The sequence below is a fragment of the Megascapheus bottae genome, chromosome 2, assembly GCF_031878675.1.
Source record: "Megascapheus bottae isolate mThoBot1 chromosome 2, mThoBot2.hap1, whole genome shotgun sequence".
In the NCBI taxonomy this organism is placed as follows: Eukaryota; Metazoa; Chordata; class Mammalia; order Rodentia; family Geomyidae; genus Megascapheus; species Megascapheus bottae.
The window spans coordinates 22,611,821-22,632,779 of NC_143510.1; the positions used below are offsets into that span (position 1 = coordinate 22,611,821).

The following is a 20,959-nucleotide window of genomic DNA, read 5'->3' on the forward strand; positions in this document are numbered from 1 at the left end:
GTCATTTTACCTCTCATAATTTAGTCTCCTTCCTTATATAATTTAGAAAATATCTGTAACTGTGCAAGGGTCTTAAGAAGTTAAATGTAGATACAATGAATATGACAATGTTTTCCTAGCCTGGCACCAGTGTCTCATACTAGTAATCCTACCTTCTCAGGAGGCTGAGATCTGAGGAACATGGTTCAAAGCTAGCTCATGCAGAAAAGTTGCTTAGCTTAGCTTATGAGACTTTAGTCTCCAATTAACCACCAGTTAATCTCCAATTAACTGGAAATGGAACTGTGGCTCAGAGTGGTAGAGCCCTAGGCTTGAACAAATGAGCTCATAAACAGTGACCAGGCCCTGAATTCAAGCCCCTTGACCAAAATTTACATATTTCCTTACAATTCCTGTCATTTTGTTTTTTTTTTTAATGAAAGCAATCTACTTTGTATTTGTTCCTTTGTTTACTGAAGTTTTAAGGAGCTTGAATTACCTCTAAGCTGAGAACTTTCTTATAGTTTAGGTGATTACAAAGAAGCTTCTCTCCCTTGAGCATAAACATATTTACTGTCACTGGATCTAGTGAAGTAAAAATCTGGAATCTTGTTGAAGAGATTTCTTAGGTAGAACTGATAGCTCTGAAACTGCTTTTGTTGCTAAGGTTACTATAACAACATCATAAGCTGTGGCTGAAACAATAGAAATGTGATGTGGGCGGCTCTCCTGAGGGTTGTAAGCCCAGGATCTGCTCTATTTCCTTAGCTGATAGAGGGCCTCTCCCAGTTGATAGTCTTTCAACATTCTTTCCTCTCTAGGAGTGTCTCCACATCCAGATTTTCCTTTTTTATAAAGATGACATTGTAATACGCTGGGAGTGTGGATGTCTACTGAGTAGTTTTGAGGGTTGCAGTTGTACTTACAGCATTGAGTCAATGATCGGTGCTGTAAAACATGTAAAGCGTAAGTTGGTAGTCTCACTTTTCTCTAAGCATTGTCATTTGTTACCCACAGAAAAGCATCTACAGCTAAGTATGTAATGGGAATGCCCCCAAAGAGCATTATAAAATCACTTATGAGCTTACATTTTTTTCTGATCATATTATTAATCACATTGAATCACATTTGTCCAGAATTACAGTTACTATGAAAGTCAGATTCAGAAACAGATTAGAGTCTTTGCAAACCTTTGCTCATTATGATTAATCACACAGTATGTATGTGTAAGTAGGTATACTACCTATGTCTCATATATATGTCTCAATCTTCTCTGGAAGGACTGATGTACAGGGAACTTACCTATGTATAAAAGCAAAATTGGATTGCAAGGGTGGAATAGTAAGAAAACATATTTCATTCTAAATTTGACATAAAGGATAGTGAGTTAGCTGTATAAGGTGTAAAAAGCTATTAAAAACCTGCTCAGCTAAGTTCATCTCTGCATTATTCACAATAGCCAGGCGATGGAAACAATCCAGATGCCCTACTGCAGATGAATGGATACAGAAAATATGGTATATATACACAATGGAATTCTACATAGCCAACAGACAAGATAAAATAATGGCATTCGCAGGGAAGTGGATGAATCTAGTCGAATCATGTTGAGTGAGACAAGTCAAGACCTAAGGAACAAAAGGCGCATGGTATCCTTAATATGTGGCTATTAAATCCAAAGAGTACAAGAGCGAGGACTCAATAACTGCATACCCAAAGCTATGGACATGGTAATGGAAATACAAACATAACTATATAGACATAAAAACCTATGACTCTATAGACATAATGTTTTATTTTATAAATTAATATGTTTCTGTGACATACAAACCCTTAGCCTAATTTTGATTAAGTTCTAAATACTAAGTCCCAGTGATTGTAATTAGAGATTCCCTCCTTGAACACTTGTTTGTTAAACTTGTCGTTTACAATATGATGTAAACATAAGCCATATAATAAATGATTGTCGTTCTTAAGGTACTGTGTTATCTCTCATCACTTTTGCCGCCCCTTAGTTATCTCATATTGTTACACTATCTCACTTTGTTACCTGATATATCGGATATATTTGTATTTAGTTATCTGAAATTGGATAGGGAATGGGGGAAAACAAGATGAGGGGTGGGGATGGGGGGGAGGGAAATGGGGACCAAGACATGTGAAAGGGTATCAATGTATGGGAATTAATGCACCATCTATCTGGCAAATATCATTTAACCCTTCTATTAATTACAATAAAAATATATGAAAAAAGCTATTAAAAATCAAAATATTTATATATTGTTCATCTCTTTAAGCTTTTATTTCAAAGTTTGGGTAGTCTGTTGGAGTCATTTTGTGCTTTGGAGTAATTATAAATTGTCTTGACATTTACATTTCAGTTTTTCAGGAAGCTGCAGGGCTCTCAGCACACATGCTCAGATATGTCAGTAACAAGCATGGTGCGAAGGCTTCATAAGGAGATGTTTTTAGAATCTTGTAATATAGAAATATGAGATAGTTACTTCCCAGAACTAAGTAGTAATCTTTATGTCCCATCCTTTTGCCTCTCTGCCTTCTGTGTAGCCTCATTGCCCCTTCTCCCATAGCCACTATAAGAAGGACTCTAGCTTCATGTTGACTGACAGCCAACAATAGGCAGGTGTATTAGGTTAGGTTATGTGATTTCACCTTCAGCACAATACAAAACACAGAAAATGGTGTGCTATTGAGGTTCAATTGGGCCTCATAAATATTTTCCAAAATATTCTTTGAAGTCATTTTAGAAGTTCACTGCCTCCATAAACTGCATATTAAGTATGAGGAAAAGACATTTGAAGACTGGAAGAATAAAGGTGGGAAATGTGAGGCTCTGGGAGAAAACTGTCAACATAGTGATTTTTAATGATTCCAATCGAAAGACCTTTAGATTTACCCTACCCTAAGCCCATTCTCTTGTTATTTTTAATTTTTATTTCAATTTCTCTTCCTCTTCCTACTCCCCATACCTTCTCACTCTCTTTTTCTTATATTTTTTTTCTTTTTTGACCAGTCCTGGGGCTTGGACTCAGGGCCTGAGCGCTGTCCTTGGATTTTCTCAAGACTAGAGATTTACTACTTAAGCCACAGCACCATTTCTGGCTTTTCTATGTATGTGGTAACTGAGGAATGGAATCATGGTCTCGTGCATGCTAGGCAGGCACTTTATCACTAGGCTAGACTCCTGGCTCTTCCTTCTTTCTGGTATTGGGGATTGAGCTCCAGTTTTGCATTTTCTTTCTTTTTTTCTTTGACAGTCATGGGGCTTAAGATCATGGCCTGGTCACGGTCTTTGGACTTTTCTCAAGGCTAGAGCTTTACCATTTGAGCCACAGCACCACTTCCAGCTTTTTTCTGTATATGTGGTATGTAGTACCAAAGAATCAAACCTGGGCCTTTGTGCATGCTAGGCAAGCACTCTACCACTAGGCCAAACTCCCAGCCTATGGCTTTGCATTTTCTAGACTAAATATTGCCCAGCGATATTCCTCCTCCCTAATTTTTCATCTTTCCTTGTTCCATTCATGAAGCTCCTCCATTCCTACCCTGCTGAACACGATTTCCCTGCTCAGTACACATTTTGTTCAATAGTTTACTATGGATTAGTCATTTTTCAGAAAATATCTCATTTTGTGTCTATCCTAAACTGTGATCCTCCTGGTTGTGCTTCCTCTTGTCACTGGGATAAGAGACACCCCTCACGGTGCCCAGCCATTGGTGCTTTCATCATAGCTTGGTATAACAGACATGTGCCACCATACCCATCCATTGTTGAGATGAGTCTCATGTACTTTGGAACCACAGTATTCCAATCTCTTACTCCCAACTAGCTAGTAATATAGTGTTGAACTACCATGTCTGGCTACTTGAGTCCATTATAAGCTTAAATACTCCGAACTTTCAAGCCTTCTAGCACCTCTAGTTTTTGTTTAATAATTCTAATTGTAAAGTCTAGGTCTTTGCCGGAGACTTCAGTGGGTTTAATTTTCTATGTTTCTAGACATGTAAGAGTCTTTGATTCCACATAGCTATGTGCATTGTCACTGAGTGATGTCTCTTTTGTAGATAACTCAGCTCCACGTCTGACGTTATCTGGACTGGGAGTCTGAGGTTTCTCAAATATCCACATATCCCTTCCAGGAGGCAGGCTTCCTGCATTCTACCAAAGAAGTAGTTCATGGAATTTGGAGGAGAGGAACTGGTCCTACACTAGGATCTCAGGTTTTACACCACTCCTGACTCCACAAAAATAAGCAGAAACTCAGACATAGTAATAGCCTTTGCTTTAGGGGATCCAAATTTTTTTCAAAAACTCCAATCTTGATGTTAAATCTATTTTTCTACTCCAATGACAAAAAATATTTCTAGTGTTCTTACTAGCCATGTATATGTCCCTGTCTTGAAGCTGATATTCAGACCTCAACAATTCTTTCCTAATGCATCCACATCTCCTTATTCTAAAACTTCACCTTTAAAACATGGAGTATCTAGTGGGTTTCTTTTCTTATCTTTGAAAAATTGTCTTATTTTCTCAATAACCACTATGTCTGGTACAGAAGAGATACATAATAAACAGCAATTGACGTGATAGATATGCTCATGCTATTTACATTTTTTTTACTGCCTATCTATTGGTTAGATCAATAAATGTAACATTTGCTGATACTAGGAAAGACAAATGATTTTAAGCTATGAAATGTTTACCACTAAAAAAACTAAAAATGAAGGTAAAATAGAGAGTAGCTGAGGAATTGTGGAAAAGTAGAAAAAAGGACTCATGATTGTAACCCAACATCTTCCAGAGGCCAAGATCCAGAAAAAAAAATATTCAATTACATGTTTCTCAGCCTAGAGAAATAAGTATAAAACATTTTACCATTAACCATACAAATGTTAGACAACATGCATGAATCATGTGGTAGACCACCAGACAAGCAACCAAGTTAATAAGCATAAGGCAGCCTGAGCCCTGCATTTGAAACTTGATACTTATACCCAAATATAATTTCTAAAATATCTGAGAATTCATGTGGATATTCATAGGTTTAGGGCCCTTGAAATGCCCTAAAATTTGGGTTTGAGAAATCTTGGAGTTCCTCATAGTTTTGTTGTATATCTGCATTTGCATTGACTCTGCAGATCTGATTCTAAGCCTATTTTTGTTCTCTCCAAGCTGCTTGATACATGGACCATTAATTCTATTTTTTTTTCTGATTCACATTCATACCTATGGTTTCTGATCTTGTAAAACCTCCAAAGTTTGAATGGTATAACTCTCAAAGTTAAAGATGAAAAAGTCAATTTTACCAAGTTCATTTTCAAATTTCATTTATTAACAAGGACTAGAGCTTTATGTATTAAACTGGGGAAAGATGGGGGTATTGCAATAAATAGTGGAACAAGAAGCACCTGTAAGGAAGTATCTAGTAATTTTGCAAGATGTAGGGCTTCAGAAAACTGGCCCAGTTCTTGACTGAGTCAAGCTGATGCTAAAGCAAGGGAGGGTGAGTGGAGACTCTTGACAGTAATGTCATGCTACAGCAATCATAAGGTGGGTAGAGAAGACCTGGATTACATTACAGAAAGTAACAAAACTTCTGAGTCCAATTAGAACGTTGAACATTCTATGATTCAAACTTTTGCCTTTGGTAGCCCTTAGATGCTTTACATTGGGAATGCAAGGGTTTGGTGGATGTTTTAAATTCCAAGTGCCCTGCATATGATGGGTCACCATTTGCCATTGTAGCTGATGTTGCAAGAGGGTCTTGGTTCAGTGATAATTCAAGGTCACCAGATCCTGTTTGCCTGGATATTTTCTTGTCAGGAGTCGTTTGTGTGGCAGTGTTGAAAACACTGTGTGATTGGCTAAAAGGGGCCTGCTGGAGAATGATGGCAGGCTTTACTGTGGACACAGGCCTTGGTATGGCCATATGTCCTGATTGCATGATGATGTCATTAGAAAGTTGTGTTGCAGGTGCAGTTAGGCCAACGGCTGGTGTAGGTAGGGTTACTGGATGGCTGAGAGAGAAATTGACAGATTGTCCATTGAAGACCCCTAATGTGGGGTGAGGAAGGGCTCCTGTACTGAACTGATGGCCAGTATTAGGGCTTGGTCCCTGCAAGGACTGGGACTGTATCAACTGATGGTTGGAGTCTTGAATGCTGGAAATAGTGCCATTATGTGGCATGTGGTCAGGAGCAGGAGAGGACTGGTTCACTGCAGAGTGTTTGTCAAGACTGGAGGATAGAGGAAGACTGACGCCTCTGAAGAAGGTGTTGCATCCATCGTATTATCATCGTTCACGGATGTCTTAGCTTGTGGAGAAGCACCACTTCCATGAATGGGGCCAGTGGCTGGGCCCATGTTGGGAAGGACTGAAGCATAAATTGGTACAGAGGCATTGTGCTGCTGCTGAGCAACAGGAACCATATTGGTGGTCCATGGATCACTTTCAGGGACCAAGGCCTGTGAAAGATTGGGCACTCTGAGTGAGTTCACTGCAGACAAGGGTGCTGTCATGGCCGTATGTCCAGGTTGCAGGATGATGTCACTAGCTGGCTGCATTAAAGGAGTAGTTAGGCTAACAGTTGTTGGTAGGGCTGCTTGGTGGCTTAGAGAGAAACTATCAGATTGCCTGTTGAAGATCCCTAATGTAGGGAGGGGAAGGGCTCCTGCACTGGATGGATGGGAAGTTCTGGGGCTTGGTCCCTGTGTGGGCTGGGACTCTGTAAACTGATGATTCGAGTCTTGTATGCTGGAAAGTATGCCACTGAGTAGCATGTTATCCGTTGCAGGAATCTGGTTCAGTGCAGATTGGTTGTCAAGATTGGAGAGGATGGATAGTGTAATGGCTCTAAAGGTAGCTTTCTGTCCATTTTATTACTATCATCCATGGATGGTTTAGTTGAAGGGATGGCACCACTTCCAGGAATGGGGGCCATTGCTGGGCCCATGTTAGGAGGCAGTGAAGGAGCAGCATGTGTGGGGACAGAGGCACTGTACTGTTTCTGCATAACTGGGATCACATTGGTAGCCCAAGGATCATTTTGTGGGAGCAAAAGTTGAGAAGTGTGGGGTACCCTGGGTGGGTACATTGCAGACAAATGTATTGTCATGGCCATATTTCCTGCCTGCATGATGGTGTTAATAGCTGGCCGTATTGGAGGAGCTGTCAGGCCAATAGCTGGCATTGGTAGGGCTGCTGGATGTTTCAGAGAAAAAATGTTGCCATATCCATTGTAAATTCTTAATGTGGGGTGAGAAAGAGCCCCTGAACTGGATGGAAAGCTAGAATTGTGACTAGTTCCCTGCATAGACTGGGACTGTGTAAACTGATTGTTGGAGTTTTCTGTGCCAGAAATAGTGCCACAATTTGGCACATGGTCAGTAGCAGAAAGGGCCTGGTTCAATACAGAGTGGTTGTTTGTCAAGACTGTAGGAGATGAGAAAATTGACACCAGTGAAGGAGGTGTTGTATCCATCTTAATATCATCATCCATGGATGGTCTAGTTAGTGGGGGAGTCACTGCTTCTAGGAGTGTGAGAAATTGTTTGGCTCATATTGGGAAGGACTGAAGGAGCAGCACATGTTGGGGCAGAGGCATTGTGCATCTGGTGCACAGCAAGAGTGATGTTGCTGGTCCAAGTATCATGTTCAGGCACCAAGACTTGGGAAGGATTGAGTACCCCGTGTGGGTTTACTGTAGTTAAGGGTGCTGTCATGGTTATATGCCCTGATTGTATGGGGGTGTTACCAGCTGTCTGCATTGGAGGAGCAGTTAGGCCCACAGCTGGTGTTGGTAGGGCTGCTGGATGCCTCAGAGAGAAATTATTGTCAGAATGTCCATTGAAAACTCCTAATGTGGGGTGCAGAAAGGCCCCTATATTGGATGGATGGCCAGTATTTGGAATTGGTCCCTGCATGGGATGGGATTGTAAAAACAGATGGAGTCTGGAATGCTGGAAATAGTGCCACTGTGTGACACTTTTCACTGCTGTTGTTGCAATTATTGGTCCAATGATCATTGTGAGGGACCAAGGATTGTGAAGGAGAGGACACCCTGAGTGGAAGTGGGTTAGTGGTAATTGAACCCATCCCAAGTTGCCCCTGGTGCAAGCTACAGGGGACCTGAGGAACAGGGAAGATATAGGGTGTAGGGAGGATGGTAGGGTCTGAGCCCATAGTTAACTGTCCTTGGGGCACACTGAAAAAGGATTGGGAAAATGGACTGGTTTGGGTTATAGTTGCACTGCTGGGTACATGGCCATTGAGAAGTTGACCCTGGTACAAGCTACAGGGCACTTGGGGAGATGGATGGGGTGCAAGGGTGTTGGTGGGGACTGAGCCCATAGTGATGTGACCCTGATGTAGACTGCAGACAGCCTGAGGGAATGGAAAGGGGTGGGATATAGATGGGCTGGTGGGCATGGGCCCCGGCATCAAGGGTCCTTGTTGCAGGCTCCTGGGAACCTGAGGTAAAGGACATGGGGGAGGTCTAGGCAGGCTGCTGGGTGCAGATCCATTCAGAAAGTTTCCCTGTTGTAGGCTACTGGGGACCTGTGGGAACACACAGGAATCAAGGTTGGAGACTGGAGGAGATGAGAAAATGATTGCCTCCAAAGGCGGTGTGGTATCCATCTGAAAAAATATCATCTGTGGCCGGCTGCATGGTCACATGAGAGGATATGCTGGGGGTGAGTGCAGCCAAATCAGTGGTGGTGGTGTTCACACCAATGGGCAATGGAAGTACAGGAAGGGTCGGGAAGGAAAGAGGAGGGGAATCTACACACATTAGAGTGCAGGATTCTTTTTTGCTGGGGAGAGGGCAATGATCCTGGAGAGTAGATTTGTAGAAAGAACTAGGAGTGGATGCAGTTCTCATGAAAGGAGAGTAGTCTTCATTCATATTGTCTAGAACCCCAAGATTAGAAGCAGGGTAACCAGAAGGAAGAAAGTCCACAGTGGGAACTAAAGAACTGTAGGTTTTAGGTGTTAGAGCCTCCTTAGGGGATTCTGCCATGGTATTGGTCTCAGCAGCCTGCTCTTCTTCCACACTAGTGGTGTTGGGAAGAGCTGGGGTGTTTGCAGTGCAGGTAGGCAGGGGCATACAGACACAGGTCCCTGCCACAAGTCGGGGAGCAGAAGAGGGAGCATTGTGAGTGCCCTCTATCACCTCTGTACTCCTTCCTGCACCTTCTGTCTTACACATTCTTCTGTGAGTAAACTGAGTGAGCTCATAAGTGTCTAAGTCTTTCTCAGTTTCCATGCATGGAAGTTTAGGAGGTGGGGGAAGCTCAGTGCAACCCCATAGCATTGGCACTGATTGTGGCAGTGGCAAAGGAAGCACAGATGGCAATGTTGCTTTCCTTTTGGGTGCTCTGTGAGGTGCCACATTTGTGGTAGCGGGGATTGTTGGTGCATTATCTTTGGACTTTTCACCACCAACCATCCTTGTGGACTCCTGGAAGTCCGGAGGGGGATGAACTTTGGGCTTTTTCACCCCCAATTCCTTTGCTGACTCCTGGGAGTCTGGTGGTGGAAGAGCTGTGGGCTTTTTGCCCTCCACCACCTTACCTGACTCCTGGAAGTGTGAGCAGGTCTGGAGTTGGTTTGCACCCAGCCTGTCCATGGTGGAGCTTTGCGAGCTGGAGATGTCATGGCCATTTGATCGGGTACCTAGAGGAGACACAAGCACCTTTTCGTTCCTTTCAACACTGAGAGGAATTCCCTGCAGGGATCCAGGGCAGCGTCCCCCCAGAGTGAATTCTGTCCTGATGGTCACCCCCCTGCACGGTGCCATTGCTCCATGCTAGGTCGTCCCCTCCCACCGGCCTGACCCTTATGAACTTCCAGAATGTTGAACTCACCCTTGGGGTCTTCTGGGCCTTTGACCTCTGCGTCCCTTGGGTCAGGAAGAGGGACATCACATGGTTTCCTAGGCTCCCCAAGTTGAGCAAGAGGCTTACACTTTGGAATTGGAGGCGGGACCCCGAGCTGACATGAAAGGGTGCCCGGACTCCTGGGGATTTCCAGCGCTGAGTCTCCAGGAGGCAGCGCAGGCGCAGTTTTTTTGGGCGCCTGCTCTGGCGATGCGGAGGGGTCCTCCCCCGGCGTGGGGTCCGTGGCCTCTGGCAGTGGGCACCTCCTCTTAGGGGCCCTGCGCTGACCGGCTGAGGGGGGCGCCTGCCCGAGATCCGGGCCGCCCTTCCTACACACCGGGCAGCGAGCAGGCCCGGGTCCTGCGCTGGCCACCCACCTAGGGAAGGTGAGGCCGCACAGTTCTTGACACAATTTACTGAGAACGTTTGCCATTGCAGCGAAGGGTGTGCGGAATATCAGCTAAGTAAAGGAGAAGTGGCAACAGCTGTGCCGCCCTCCTTCTCCTCTGGTAGCTGAGGACGCACTGCCCAGCTTGGCCTTTGTGACATTGCCTGCCACGTGGCACAGAAGAAATGTGCACTCGTGCTGAGGGTGCCTGTAGGTACTTGGCAGGGTCAAAGCAAGTTGTGAGCCCTACATCCTTCTTCTTGTCACACAGATGTTAGGACCCAGCCAGGCCCTGGACCCAGGATGAATAGTTTATGCTCTGCACCCATGTGCCTCCTTGTAATTCTAGTATTTCGTTTATTATCTGTTTCCATAGTGTATCCGGGGCCCTCATCCACATTTCTTATCTAAAGTGAGCACAAGCACTGTCTGCAGACATCATCTTCTAAGTTATCAAGTGATCACATTGGGCTCCAGGGCCCTGAGAAGGGGATGAAGCACCAACGATTGACACAGCTTCATCTCTTAAACGTGTCTTGCACACTGAATATATTTTGTTTAGGTGGAGGAATTCAACTATGCAAAGATTATGTAAGATCTATTTGGATGTGTGTTGAAGAAATTCAGTAGCCTATTATTCCCTAGGAATATGGAGCCTGTTTTCTGGTTTTCATGGAATTTGTAGACAAGTCATATAACTCTTTGATCTGCCAGCAAAGAATGGAACATTGCATTGAATTAAGGTAAGACCTACACAATTTGGACTTCATGTGCACAGAAGTTGGCACTACTCTTCAAGAATATTAGTGTCACTTCAATGTAAATTTAAATCTCCTTATGCCCAAAAGAAGAGTCCCTTTAATGGAGGTGAGGACTAAGGGGATACATAGTAGTAGTCTAGGAGATACAAATTTTATCAGAGGAAGAATGGGTTAGAAGCACACACAGGGCATTGTACAGTTAAGACACTAATGCTTTGGCTTCTGTTAATGCCATGATTTCCTCTCACACAAAGAAATTATTTGTCATGTCATGCAGAGGTTTCAAAGCCAGAAAACAATAGAGGTATTTGTGTGTATGTATTTTCTTGTTTTTGAGGTAGGGTCTTTTTTATTTTTAAGTCATGGGCTTGAATTCTGAGCCTAGGTGTTGTCCCTGTGCTTTTCAGCTCAAGGCTCTACCACTTGAGCCATAACACCACTTCTGGTTTTCTTATGGTTAATTGGAGATATGAATCTCACAAACTTTCATACCCAGGCTGGCTTTGAACCACTCATTTAATGATTGGATATTTTGGTTTTTTGGGTTTTTTTTCTTTTTTGAGCTCCTTTTACATTCTGAATATTACATGTTACCCAATGAATAACGGGCAAATATTTTCTTTCATTCTATGGGCTGTTTCTTCATTGTGTTAATTATTTCTATTGTTATGCAGATGCTCATCAATTTGATAGCATCCCACTTTCCAATTCTTGCTTTCATTCATCGTATTAGATTCTCATTCAAACAATAATTGCTTGTGGTTATATCTTCCCATTTATCTCCAAATTTCCCCTGAAACAGTTTTAAGGTTTCAGCTCTTACATGAATATTTTTAATAAATTTTGTGGGGCTTATTTTGTACAGGATGAGACTTTTCTGCAAGTAGATAACAAGTTTTCACAGTGCCATTTGTTGAAGAGGATGTCTTTTTCCTTACTGTATATGTTTTAGCTCCTTTACTAAAACTAAAATGGCTATAGTTGTGAAAACATTTCTGGGTCTTCTGTTCCATTGATCCTCAAGACTGATTTTGGGTCCATACTATGATATTTTTCTTACAATGGCTCTGTAGTATGCATTGAAGTGCAGTATTTTGGAACTTTCCACATTGCTCTCTTTGCTTTGGAGTCCTTTTGCTATTTAAAGTTGTTTTATATATCTACACAGATTTCAGAATAATTATTATTGAACAATGACATTTGGATTTTGGTAGTCATTGCATTAAATTTGCAGAAGAATTCCATTAGTATATCAATTTTCACAATATTAATTCTACCTATTCTTGAGTTTAGGTCTTTCTATCTTCTCATTTATTCTTGAATTTCTTTATTCAAGGCTTAATAATTTCCATCTCCTTCATCTCCTAAGTCAAATTTATTCCTAGGTATTTTTTATGCTATTTTATTTTTTATTCATATATTTTATTGTAAATAATACAAGGGTTACGTGATATTGCCAGACAAATGGTGCATTAATTCCCATACATTGATACCCTTTCACATGTCTTGGTCCCCATTTCCCTCCCCCCTCACCCCCATCCCTCATCTTGTTTTCTCCGTTCCCTATCCAATTTCAAATAACCAAATACAAATATATCAGGTAACAAAGTGAGATACTGTAACAATATGAAATAACCAAGGGACAGCAAAAGAGATGAGAGATAACATAGTACCTTAAGAACAACAATCATTCATTATATGGCTTATGTTTCTAGATCCTTTCATTTAGGATCCTACTATATGGCCTTTTGTATCTAGGTTTTGCTCTATTGCAAATCGCTGCTAGGAGAGCCCAAGGTTTCTACAAATGAGGGAATCCATTGAGCCTAAGTTCCTTTGAGTCTGGCTTACTTCATTTAATATGATTTTTTCTAAGTCTTGCCATTTCCTAACAAATCGGGCAATGCCATTCTTTCTGACAGCAGCATAGAATTCCACAAGATGTGGAACAAATACCACATCTTGTTGATCCACTCATCAACTGAGGGACATCTAGGTTGGTTCCATATCTTTGCTATGGTAAGTAGTGCTGCAATGAACATTGCTGTGCTGGTGGATTTAGTATATCTTTGTTTCTGGATGATTGGGTAAATGCCAAGTAGTGGAATTGCTGGGTCATAGGGGAGTTCTATGTTTAGCTTTTTGAGGCACAGCCATTCTGCTTTCCATAGTGGTTGAACGAGTTTGCACTCCCACCAATAGTGTAGTAGTGATCCCTCATGGCCACCTCCCCTCCAGCATCTGTTGTTATTAGATTTCCTGATCATGGCCATTCTAACTGGAGTGAGGTGGAATCTTAGAGTTGTTTTGATTTGCATTTCTTTTATGACCAGAGATGATGAGCATTTCTTCAGGTGTCTATAGGCCATTTTCGTTTCTTCTTCAGAGAAGACTCTCTTTAAGTCTTTGGCCCATCTTTTAATGGGATGGTTGTTTCTTTGGAGATTAGTTTTGGATTGATTCAATTTTTTGAGCTGTTAATATATTTTAGATATGAGGCCTTTGTTATATGGTTGGTGAAGGTCTTCTCCTACTCTGTAGGCTTCCTAATTAATTTACTATCTGTGTCCTTTGCCATACAAAAGCTCTGCAGTTTAATGCAGTCCCACTTATCCAGCCTTTCTCTGATTTGTTGTGATTCTTGGTCCTTAGTATGAAAGTTTCGACCTCTGCCAAAGAGGTCTAGTGTATCTCCTATTAATTCTTGTAAAGTTTTCAGAGTGTCGGCTTTTACCCCCAGGTCTTTGATCCATTTGGAGTTAATTCTACTGCAGGGTGACAAAGAAGGATCTGACTTTAGTTTTCTGCAGGTGCTTAACCAGTTTTGCCAGCACCACTTGTTGAAGAGGCTATCTTTCTTCCATTCTATTTTTTTTTTGGCTCCCTTGTCAAAGATTAGGTGACCATAGGTCTGTGGTTTAATATCTGGGTCTTCAGTTCTATTCCATTGGTCTTCAGGCCTGTTCTTGTGCCAGTGCCAAGCTGTTTTGATAATTATAGCTCTGTAATATAGTCTAAAGTTTGGTATTGAAATTCCTCCTGTGCTGTTCTTTCTGCTAAGAAGTGTTTTTGCTCTACGGGGTCTTTTATTATTCCATATGAAATTTTGGATTGCCTCTTCTATTTCTTTAAAGAATGACATTGGGTATAGTAGGACGCTAAATGAAAGGATCTCTAGGATATAGAAACATAAGCCACATAATGAATGATTGTTGTTCTTAAGGTACTATGTTACCTCTCATCTCTTTTGCTGTCCCTTGGTTATCTCATATTGTTACAGTATCTCACTTTGTTACCTGATGTATTGGATATATTTGTATTTGGTTATTTGAAATTGGATAGGGAATGGGGGAAAACAAGATGAGGGGTGGGCGTGGGGGGAAGGGAAATGGGGACCAAGACATGTGAAAGGGTATCAATGTATGGGAATTAATGCACCATTTGTCTGGCAAATATCATGTAACCCTTGTAGTAATTACAATAAAATATATATGAAAAAAAAGAATGACATTGGAATATTGATGGGTATTGCATTGACTTTGTAGATAGCCCTTGGCAAGATAGTCAGTTTCACGATATTGATTCTTCCAATCCAGGAGCATGGATTCTACCTATTCATGAGTTTAGGTCTTTCTATCTTCTCATTTATTCTTGAATTTCTTTACTCAAGGCTTAATAATTTCCATCTCCTTCATCTCCTTAGTCAAATTTATTCCTAGGTATTTTTTATGCTATTTTGAATGGAATTTTTTTTCTGGTTCTCCTTATCTACATTTTCTATTTGTATATTTACTTGCATGTATATATATATTTAGATATATGAATATGCACACACATATATATAGAGATATGTCAGAATTCTTTGCTAGTAATTCTTCTAACCAGGGCCTTAATTACAAGAACACACCAATAGATTTAAAAAAAAAACAATGAAATATCTAGATTATAAATAACCTAACTAATAAATGAGAAAATGGCCCATAAATACATGAAGAAATGCTCAACACCCCAGAGGTAAAGGACATGGCAAAAATGATATTGCAATTGTATCTCATTCTGGTCAGAATTGCCATCAACAACAATTCAAACAACAAATGCTATCAAAGATGTGGGGGAAGGGAACTCTGTTGTTGAGAATGCAAATTAATCCAACTACTGTGGATATCATCAAGTGGAATCCTCCAAAACCCAAAAGAAGAACAGCCATATGATCCAACAATACCACTTTGGGGCATTTATCCAAACAAAGGCAAGTCAGGGTATGAAAAGTGAACCTATACACCCATATTCACTATCTAAGTCATGGAAACATCCAAGATAACCTACAACCAACCAATTACTAGATCAAGAAAATATCACAGACACACACACACACACACACACACACACACACACACACACACACACTCATGCATGCTCAAGCCAGACTCGAAAGTAAAAATGATGTTAAATATAATTAGAAATTAATGAAATGGTGACTAAAGTACATGAAAATTTATGAAACAGAATGTCAATTTTTTGAAAATATAAATGTATCCCATAAACCCTTAGTCAAGTTAAGCAAAGGAAGCCTGACAAAAAGACCGAATTATTAAATTTCAAAATGAAATAGAAAATACCATGGCAAATACCTATAAATACCTAGACTAGCATCAGGAAGTAGTTTAAAAAATATATATACACCCAATTAATAGTAAATATGAGAAAAACTGATATATTTCTAAATACATTTGACTCTTGAAATAAGATGATAAAAAACACTTAAATAGATCAATCGAAAGCAATGAGATTTTACCAGTAGTTAAGGATTAAGAATTGGATGTATTAACTGCCAAACTTTATCACACTTTTTTTTTTGGCCAGTCCTGGACTTGAGCTCAGGGCCTGAGCACTGTCGTTGGACTTTCTCAAGGCTAGAGCTCTACCACTTGAGCCTCAGCACTACTTCTGGGTTTTTGTATGTATGTGGTACCAAGGAATTGAACCCGGGTCTTTGTGTATGCTAGGCAAGCACTTTAATCACTAGGCCAAACTCCCAGCCCCACTTTATCACACTTTAAAAGACTAACACTAATACTCTTCAAACACGTCTATAAAATAGAAAAGGAAATGCTATGAACTCATTCAGTGAAGATTGTCCTGATACCAAAATCCTACAGACAGCATTAGAAAATTACAGAATGCTTTCCTTTATGAACATAGATACAAAAATTGTCAATGAAACACTTGTAAACAACTCTCTAAAGAGAGCACCCACCATGAAAAAGCTAGTTTTACTGCAGGAATGCAAGGACAGTTTGTTGTACGCAAACCAATAAAGAGAATCAAAGAAAAAAATACCAAAAAAAATGGTTTCTCAATGCCTGCAGAAAATTCAACATTATTTTATGATAAAAGTCTCTGGATAAAAGGAACAAATTTCAAAATAATAAAGCCAATAAAAGACAAACCAATAGCTAATATATTATAGGGAGAATAAAAAGCATTTCCTTTGAAGTCAAAGAGTCAAAGGTTTCTATTCTCCCCACTCTAGCCAGAATGATAAAATAAGAGAAGGAAATAAAGGAGATTCAAATAGGAAAATAAATCACATAAAGAATCATATTATCATATTATATTTTCATGTGATACACTTAAAATATACTTAAAAGACCAAATCACCAAAATCTCCTATTTTTAAAGGACATTTTTCAAGGTAGTAGGCTGTAAGATAGAGTAGCAAACAATTTTTTCTCTAGTTTTCTTGACACCTAGGATCAGAAACCTGTATTTTGAACATATGATCTGATTTTTTGGATGTTCATTTTTTTTTCTCAAGCCATTTCAAAAAAGTTTCCGAAATATTTGTTTCCTCCAGTTTCTCCTACATCAAATTACCATTTTATTCTGTTGCTTTCTAGTAATGACTCTCTTTGTTCATGTACCCCCAAAGTCCCAAAGATAAGTAAATAAATATATACATATGCATACATATATATAGTATATATGCTACATTTATACATATATATATACACACACAGAGATATATGTGTGGGTTCGTGTGTGTGTGTGTGTGAGTGTGTGTGTGTTATCCTGTTTCTATCCTCTGGAGAGTAGTATAATTGTGGGCTCGTGTTTTTTTAAGCCATCATTGGAGTAACATGTTGCAATAAGAAAACAATGTTATTTAGATCACTGGGCACTCAGTGACCTCTCATATTAATCCTCTTTGCTTTGGTTGGGTTGACATATCCTGTCATTGGCAAGCTCAAACTGGCATTGTAACAATTGCTGAAAGCTGAATCAGATGATATTTACAAAATCTGTCACATAAATGCTCCTAACCTTTTCAACCCTTCTTTCAATTTCTACCTAAAATACTTACATAAAAAAGAATTACAATGAATAAGATGATCTTGCAGCTCATGAAGTCAGCTTAAAAGTGAAAATGGTGGTGATGGGGAGAGAGGAGTGACAATTATTGAACTTATGCCAAGAAGGCTGTTGACAAAGCCCAAAGAAACAAAGTAGTTTCAGAAGTACTGCATTCAGCCATGGCTCAACAAGAAGGAAAAACTATTAAAACAATTGCATCAAATACCAAGTTATTGTAAGTCAGGATGAAGTATTAGATACATGAAAATTCTTACTTTTCTGTCAGAATTCTCTTTCTTAAATTAGGTCAGTTAGATTTGAAGATTAAACTAGGTAGAGATGGAGGTATTTACTTGGATTTTAACCTTCTCTCTAATAAATGTGCCAAATTTCAATCTGACATGCTTTAACAAAATGATGGAGATGTTTTGGTGTTACCAAAAACAAGAGACTTTGCTGCTAACAAAGGAATCTCTTTTCATATCCCCTTAAAAAGTCTGACTCTGGGGACCACACAACCATGCAAATAGTTGACTTCATCATGATTTCCAGAGAAGTCATGGAATAATTAGGCTCAGAAAACAGAAGCAGTAACTGAATCACCCATGTCCCTTAAGGTGTTCCAGTACCAATAACTGTTCTGGCAGATACAAATTTTGGCTGCTGGTACTTACCGCATTAAAATTAGGGAAGAGGTTGACTGCAGCTGTTGTGTCAAGTGGAAAAGGAAGAAATGGTTTGATATCCAGAGATGGCTGCAAAGGAGGAGCTGGTGGACGGACCAGGGCTGGGAGAGCAGGACTCTGGCATGTACCACCTGCAGGGGTGAGAGCAAAGGGAGGAGTCATCAACATGGGCATAGAAAAAAAGTAAATGAACAAAAAAACACCCTAATTTCTTTAGAAAGAAAACATCAGCTTTGTAGGTCACTTGGAAGAAATAAGACCTGAAGTCTACGTAGCTCAACGGGGAACCAGCCAGGGAACAGATTTACCACGGGACAGGCACAGCCAGCTGAGCTGCAATTTTTCCTTGGATCTTCACTATCTCGTTATGGAATCAACAGTCAATATTTCAAACTCCCAGCCTGTTTTTGTTTTACTTTCTGGATGGGGTCAGCAATAAACCTGAAACCAAAATCTCCAGAAGAAACACCCTTCCCATCACTGCTTGGTTATCTTTGTTTGAAAACTAACCTGTTGAGAATATCTTTCAAATCAGAGTGTGAAGTTTGAAAAACAACAACAAAACAAAATAGCTCTTTGTCACCAGTTCAAAACTCTGCCAGTAAAATGGCATGCAATCTGGCATGGATAAGAAACTCAACTGTAAGCACAGGCAGTTCATTGCCCTGGAAATTTGAAGCTTATAATCCATAAATCCAGGGCTACAACTCCAACAACTCTGTCATCCAGAACCCCTGGAGCTTTGAGTATATAGAAACTTGGTTACCTCTCCCAAGTACCCACTAGGTGAAACTTTAGACAGGCACCAGTTAGCAAGCAGTAGGATTAAACCATCAACAAAGATATCGCTTTGCATAATGGCAGGAGACCAGCTGTTCACTAGAGAGCACCTGGCTTTGTAGCCACGCTGCTTGAGGAGCCCACTACACTCAGATGCTAGAAGGATGGAAGCTTCACCTCTCAGCTCAGTCTCTTGTGTTTTGATAACATTCCCAAATATCAATTTTCTGTGAATTAAAGCCTGTTTGAATCCTTGATATCAATATTCTTCTAATCTGAGGGACATGCAACAAACTGTCAAATCCCGCTGGTGAGAATCCAAGATGCATTAGGAACACAAAATGCAATGGAGAGTTTCCTCTCTCATAGCAAAGAATTCTAGGTGAAACATGGATGTGTTTCCTCCAGAGTAGAGAGAGTCCTTGTTATCTAGCCCTACACTAGTTATCTGAGCACAAAGTAAACATTCTGAAATAACCTCCCAGGGACAACTTGAATCTTTGGGCAGAGGATCTGCTAACCAGGTGGATGACTGAATACCTGAAACAGAAGCCATCAGTATAGAATTTAATTAACCATACATGCAAGAATCATAAGCTCTCTTGCCACCAGGTATAAAAATAGTTGGAGCCAAATGAACAAACACAGTTTTTTTTTCTGGCGTTTTGAATTTCCCTCAAAAATACCCTCTTCAAGTGCAAGATCAACAACTAAAGTTCAAATCGGCAAACCACTCAAAAAACAAACAAACTAGTACAAGGCAGGAAATAGAAGACAGATGTTCACACAAACAGATAAAAGCAAAATATTGCAAGACTATGTTCACCAGAGCCCACCATAAAATTATTTTATTGTCCACTTGGTAGTGGATTGAGTGTGGGTGTATAACCTTTTCTGGAGAGAGAATCCATAAAACTTCAGGGATAGACCGGTCCTGAGTAATATTATATTGCTCAAAGTTTCCTTTCAATAAAAAGTTAAAGAACCAAAATAATAATTTTGTGTCTCTTTAGAAAACTGAGAAAAATAAGTTTTGGTTAAAAAAAATCAAGGTTGCAATTTGAACATATATACAAAATATAGTTAGCATCAATAACTGATTTTAAATTATTTTATTTTTCATGAAGAGATATTTGTAAAATATATCCATAGTTACATTTGATCTCAAGACACCAAAATAAATAAGGACTAAAAACACATTATGTAGAAAAATCATGTTAATAAACCCTTAAGCTATTTGTGTTGTTTCCATGTGTGTATTACAAGAATACAATTATGATGGAATAAATTCAACAATTAGTTCATTTTAAGCCTTCGTCAGGTTCATGATATTCTAGCCAGTTAAATTCACAATTTATTTAATCTAGTGCCAAGTAAAATACAGAGAGTGAAATATGTTGAATTGATTATTGCAAGCTGTAAATTTTCTTTCTCCCTTCTCTTCTCCAGGAGAAGTATATCATTTGCATAGACCTATACATATAATTGAAGGCCTTCTGACAGATAGAATTTCCTTCATAAAACTCATAAAACAATGGGAACCAAAACATGAGAAAGGGTATCAATGTAAGTGAATTAATGTACCTTCTGTCTGGCAAATATAATGTAACCTTTCTATTAATTACAATAAAAATATATGAAAAAAAACTCATAAAACTTTGGAACATTGGGGAAACATTTGAGTCCAACTATTCCCACTTCGGGACTTGCTATTAAGTTATAGGTGTAGTGAGCGCTACACAGACCTGATTCTTGGACAGATGGATTCATTCTCCTAGCTGCTTGGAGGTAAGTGGTTGCTGGTCCTTACTTAAGATCCTTCTCCTCAATCACTCCCAGCCAAAGAAAAGATACCCCAGGTAAACCTCCAGAGTAAGATGCGTTGCTGACACAGCAATAACAGATGATTAAAGTATGAGATGGATACATTTAATCCCTTGCTTCAGGGAGAGAGACCTCTGAAGTTTGTTCTCATCTCCACTGTTCCAAGTGGGATCTAGAATCAACTAGATCCCCACTGTGGCTGAATAGGAGTCCAATTCCCCTCACTTTCCAATAACAGGATGTTAATGTGCTCTTAGCTGGTGCTCTGTTACTTGAGCCATGTATCCAG

The 20,959-nt window shown here is 40.0% G+C and overlaps 2 protein-coding genes across 10 annotated transcripts in view; both read right to left on the bottom strand.

The window, feature by feature from the left end:
• Positions 1 to 20,959, bottom strand: part of Znf385d (zinc finger protein 385D) — a 581,998-nt gene that overhangs the window by 180,845 nt on the left and 380,194 nt on the right. For all 9 annotated transcript variants that reach the window (XM_090322093.1, XM_090322125.1, XM_090322141.1 and 6 more), the window contains one exon: positions 18,055 to 18,197. In XM_090322093.1, the coding sequence (XP_090178219.1) occupies positions 18,055 to 18,197 (143 nt within the window). The remainder of the gene's footprint in view (positions 1 to 18,054; positions 18,198 to 20,959) is intronic.
• On the bottom strand, positions 5,622 to 10,390 carry LOC150066575 (uncharacterized). The gene is given in 7 exon segments (XM_090318625.1): positions 5,622 to 6,226; positions 6,229 to 6,865; positions 7,078 to 7,430; positions 7,513 to 7,939; positions 7,941 to 8,646; positions 8,648 to 9,674; positions 9,866 to 10,390. Coding segments are annotated over 7 exon segments (4,200 nt in total). The 5' UTR covers positions 10,311 to 10,390.